This window comes from Megalopta genalis, unplaced genomic scaffold, assembly GCF_051020955.1.
Source record: "Megalopta genalis isolate 19385.01 unplaced genomic scaffold, iyMegGena1_principal scaffold1521, whole genome shotgun sequence".
Classification (NCBI taxonomy): Eukaryota; Metazoa; Arthropoda; class Insecta; order Hymenoptera; family Halictidae; genus Megalopta; species Megalopta genalis.
Genome location: NW_027477590.1, coordinates 44,136 through 47,914, shown reverse-complemented (window position 1 = coordinate 47,914; position 3,779 = coordinate 44,136). Strand labels below are relative to the sequence as shown.

The window sequence follows — 3,779 nt, the reverse complement described above, 5'->3', positions numbered from 1 at the left end:
GATGTATTAACGAATTAAGATAACAAATCATACTTACACGTGTCTGCTCATCCCCAGAATGTGAATTCGATCGTACAAGTAGTAACAACAGAACATACATATTATAAACAAATCATAAAATCGTGAAAAAAAGAGATATGTAACGACATCGATTGTAAATAAGTAATAATTTTTGAAATGTCAAACTTCTTGGAAACGTATCGTTAAATAATTGAGGTATAAAATTCGTAACAAGAATTTTAGAAAAATTATTTTTGTAACTTTTCAACTTAATTTTATAGGGCATTCAAATACTTGTGCGCCGTGAAAATTCTATGTTTTTTTTTTATATTTTGTTTAAATTATGTAGGCAACGTTTTATACTAAGTCGAAAGTTTTTCGTATTTTGTTATTTGTAAGCTCTACTGTAATATACCGTAAAGGATCTTTTCCCTTCATTGTATATTTATTTTAAACACATGACGTAGAAGTCAAAGTTATACTAGTGGAATACTTTCGTTACCAACTATGAGTGCGAGCGATGGATACAAAATAATTGGACTTGTGCCGCTCTTTACAAGCAGTATTATAAAGTGTAAAACTGCCTTAAATTAAAGCAAATGATCATATGCACGAAGCAGGAATGGTTGTCTAATGGTAAGTAAAAGATACATATGAAAAATAACGTATCGTACTCTGTCACTTGGTATGTATCTTTAGTATAACATTTATTAAAGATCGACGAACTCATTTGTTTCAATTGTTAACAATTTCGAAAAGTAGAAATAAAAATCGTCGAAAGTTTTTGATAAAAATTCGATAATTCAGCAACAAATAGTTGTCGTTCTTATAATTTTCAAAAAAATTGAAACCTTGTAATCGTCAATCCCTAAATAATTCCATGCATTTTCAAAATCTTGTTCCTTTTTTGATTACAGCTAGTTCGGTTTGGCCTGAATCGTCCACACCGACAAGCACTGCAACAAAAATTCATGTACAAGAATGCTGTCGGAAAATACAATGAGAGCTCTTTAATTTTCTTTTCATTTTCTACTATTGATTTTCTTTTTACTTAAAAATGCAGTGAAATAAACCACAAAAACTTATGATCAAATGAAATATGTAGTCATTGTTTTATTGTCCTCCAACGTATCGATAAGATTTTCGACGCGTCAAGTCGTTCTGCCCCCATAAATCGAAAGTGTTGTCGATGCTTGGTAATCGATCAGAAAATTTGATTTCAAAGGTAGTAGAGGACGAGGTCGTGGGCCGTCACTATATCGCCACAAGGGACCTCGCTGTTGGAGAAACCATTATCAGAGAGCCACCATTGTTCTCTGGCTCCGGTTGGACTCCCGTTCCCATATGTCTGGGGTGCAACTTGGCGCTGAAGGAAGAAACTGCTGTACCTTGCGCGAGATGCTCATGGCCTCTTTGTGCCACCTGCATAGACCATGGACCGGAATGCCATTTCATTGCTACTCGATGTTATGGAAAGGTGACTATTATATTAAAGAACTCAAATTCTGGCACACTGTTATTGGATTGTTCCGAAAGTTTGTAGCGGTTCTTCAAGTGACCCATTTATCAATAGATTGGAATAATAATAATAATAATACTAATTAAATATAATAGTAATAATATAATAGTAGTAATATAATATAATATTAATTATATAATATATAAATAAATGTATAATAATATATATATATATATATATTATATATTATTATATAATAATAATATAATAATAATAATAATAATATAATAATAATAATAATAATATAATAGTAATCTATTATTCAATGATAAATAATCGACACAATAAAAGTAAACTAAAATGAGGACAAATTCTTTATTATTTCTTGATCGCTATGACTCTGGAGCTTCATGAACTTTTTATATGTGCTGGGTTTGGCTTTTTTCATAGAATATATTCTTATAACATCCATACATTGATAAGTATCGGGTATGTAGCAGAGCTCGGCGATCGAATCCTGCAACATCGACGAAGTGACAATAATTAAGTGACTTCTGAATACAGTAGAACCTCGATTATCCGAGCTAAGCAGAGTGACGTAAATGTTCGGATAATAGAACAGTTACTTAGATAAAGTGCCAGATATCAACTTTATTGATTTGTACAATAAATCGTTTTGTGTATGATTCGACTTTGATTGAGCCGATTACAGGTGAAAAGTATTTAAATGACGGATGATTCTGATATTGGATATTATGTAAATTTTTATTATATTTTACATATACATATATTTATATATTTATATTATATTATATATTTATATTATTTGTATTATTATTTATATTTATATTGTATTAAATTCCTATTATATTCTACTTCTAGAGAAAGTATACAGGGTGTCCTAAAGGTTATTCAAAATTGGCAAATAAGGGGTTCCTGAAGTCATTTAAAATAACTTTTCAATTTGTCTAATTGTAAGATGAGGTTACGTATTCATTTTTCGATGATTTAACCTATATAAAAAAATGGATAATAGTTGTTTAAAAGAAACTAATGTCTGACCAAAAATTGTCCAATCGTAGACGGAATTTTCATTCGGCGTTTTACTTTGTGGATTTTATACATAGACGGATTTTATGCTTTTTTGTTAAAAATGAATGGATCAATTGCAAAATAGAAAAAAACATTTAAAAAATTTCGAAACATCGTTGCATTATTCTTAGCTCATTGAAGTTATTAAGGAAAGTAATGGAAATTTTACGTTACTCTTCCACCATGCAATTAATGGATGGAATTCTTATTTTGCATAAAAATCTGGAGTCTACTAATTACAATTAGCTCAGAGATATCGGGAAAGTAGAACAAATTACCAATTTCATACCCATTCTCATAACGATCTCATTTCGGAGTAAGAACTTTTAATCAATTTTTTCCATATAGCTCAGCGATGTGCGCTGCTTTGACTTGACCAAGCGCATCTTTGAATAGGAACATTCGCAGAAATAGCTTGATTCGAACATTGAGAACATTCGAAGCGCAAAACTTTTGAAAATCAGGTATGTTGACATCATCTTCCCATGGATATTAGTGATATACAAAGTACGTAAAAACGTTCGCGAAAATCATGATTTCTTATACCTTAATAAAATTTTGACAATTAAATTGTAACGTACGGAGAATTTTCCGACGCGTCTTTTCTTACTCCTTCCTGAAGGCGTACGCCAGGCTGGCGCCAACCGACGGGCTCCGCTTTGTATGTACTATATCGTGAGTCAAGTACCTTCCAAGGGGTGCGATGACGAACCTTTTGGAAACGGGGCATATATGGACACCCCCACTACTGTTTTTCAAGAAAATTAGTTTCGAGTCAGTTAATGGCGAAGAAACGCTAGCGAGATTGAGTCTGATTCTCTTCTGAATATTACAAGGTGTAAACCTTCGCCTAACCAGTGCGACAAACTAGGATCACGATCTAGAATCTGCGATACACACATACACATACAATTGTATTAGACTGAGAGTTTGTAATATACTATCTTTTACCAGTCAATCAAGTTGTCAAATTCAATTATTCCATTTCCTGATTCAAAGTAGTAGTTGGTACAAACCCACGGAGACCCTTTACCGCTCAAGGTGTATCTTCATTTCTTCTTTGTAAAAGAAACGGAGCACCCAAACTCTAATTTCCATCAATCCATTCCTCTTACCTAGTGGTAACCCATTGATGAAAGAAGCTTCGGCTAATCCACGAAACATATCCTGATTACCTAGTGGCGACCCGTTGATGAAAGAAGCATCGACTAGTCCACACAAGTTCCTT

At 32.5% G+C, this 3,779-nt stretch overlaps 1 protein-coding gene across 2 annotated transcripts; it reads left to right on the top strand.

The window, feature by feature from the left end:
* The first annotated feature begins 236 nt into the window (after positions 1-236).
* Positions 237-3,509, top strand: LOC117221731 (SET domain-containing protein SmydA-8-like). Of its 2 annotated transcripts, none has more exons than XR_013037112.1 (3): positions 237-1,477; positions 2,900-3,015; positions 3,174-3,509. XR_013037112.1 is itself a non-coding variant. In XM_076528494.1 (3 exons), the coding sequence occupies exons 2-3, from the start codon at positions 1,190-1,192 to the stop codon at positions 2,945-2,947; spliced, it is 336 nt and encodes a 111-aa protein (XP_076384609.1). In that variant the 5' UTR covers positions 237-636; positions 918-1,189; the 3' UTR covers positions 2,948-3,509. The 2 variants fall into 2 exon arrangements, 1 of the variants encoding a protein (XP_076384609.1); XM_076528494.1 differs by having other exon boundaries at positions 237-636; positions 918-1,477; positions 2,900-3,509.
* The last annotated feature ends 270 nt before the right edge of the window (positions 3,510-3,779 follow it).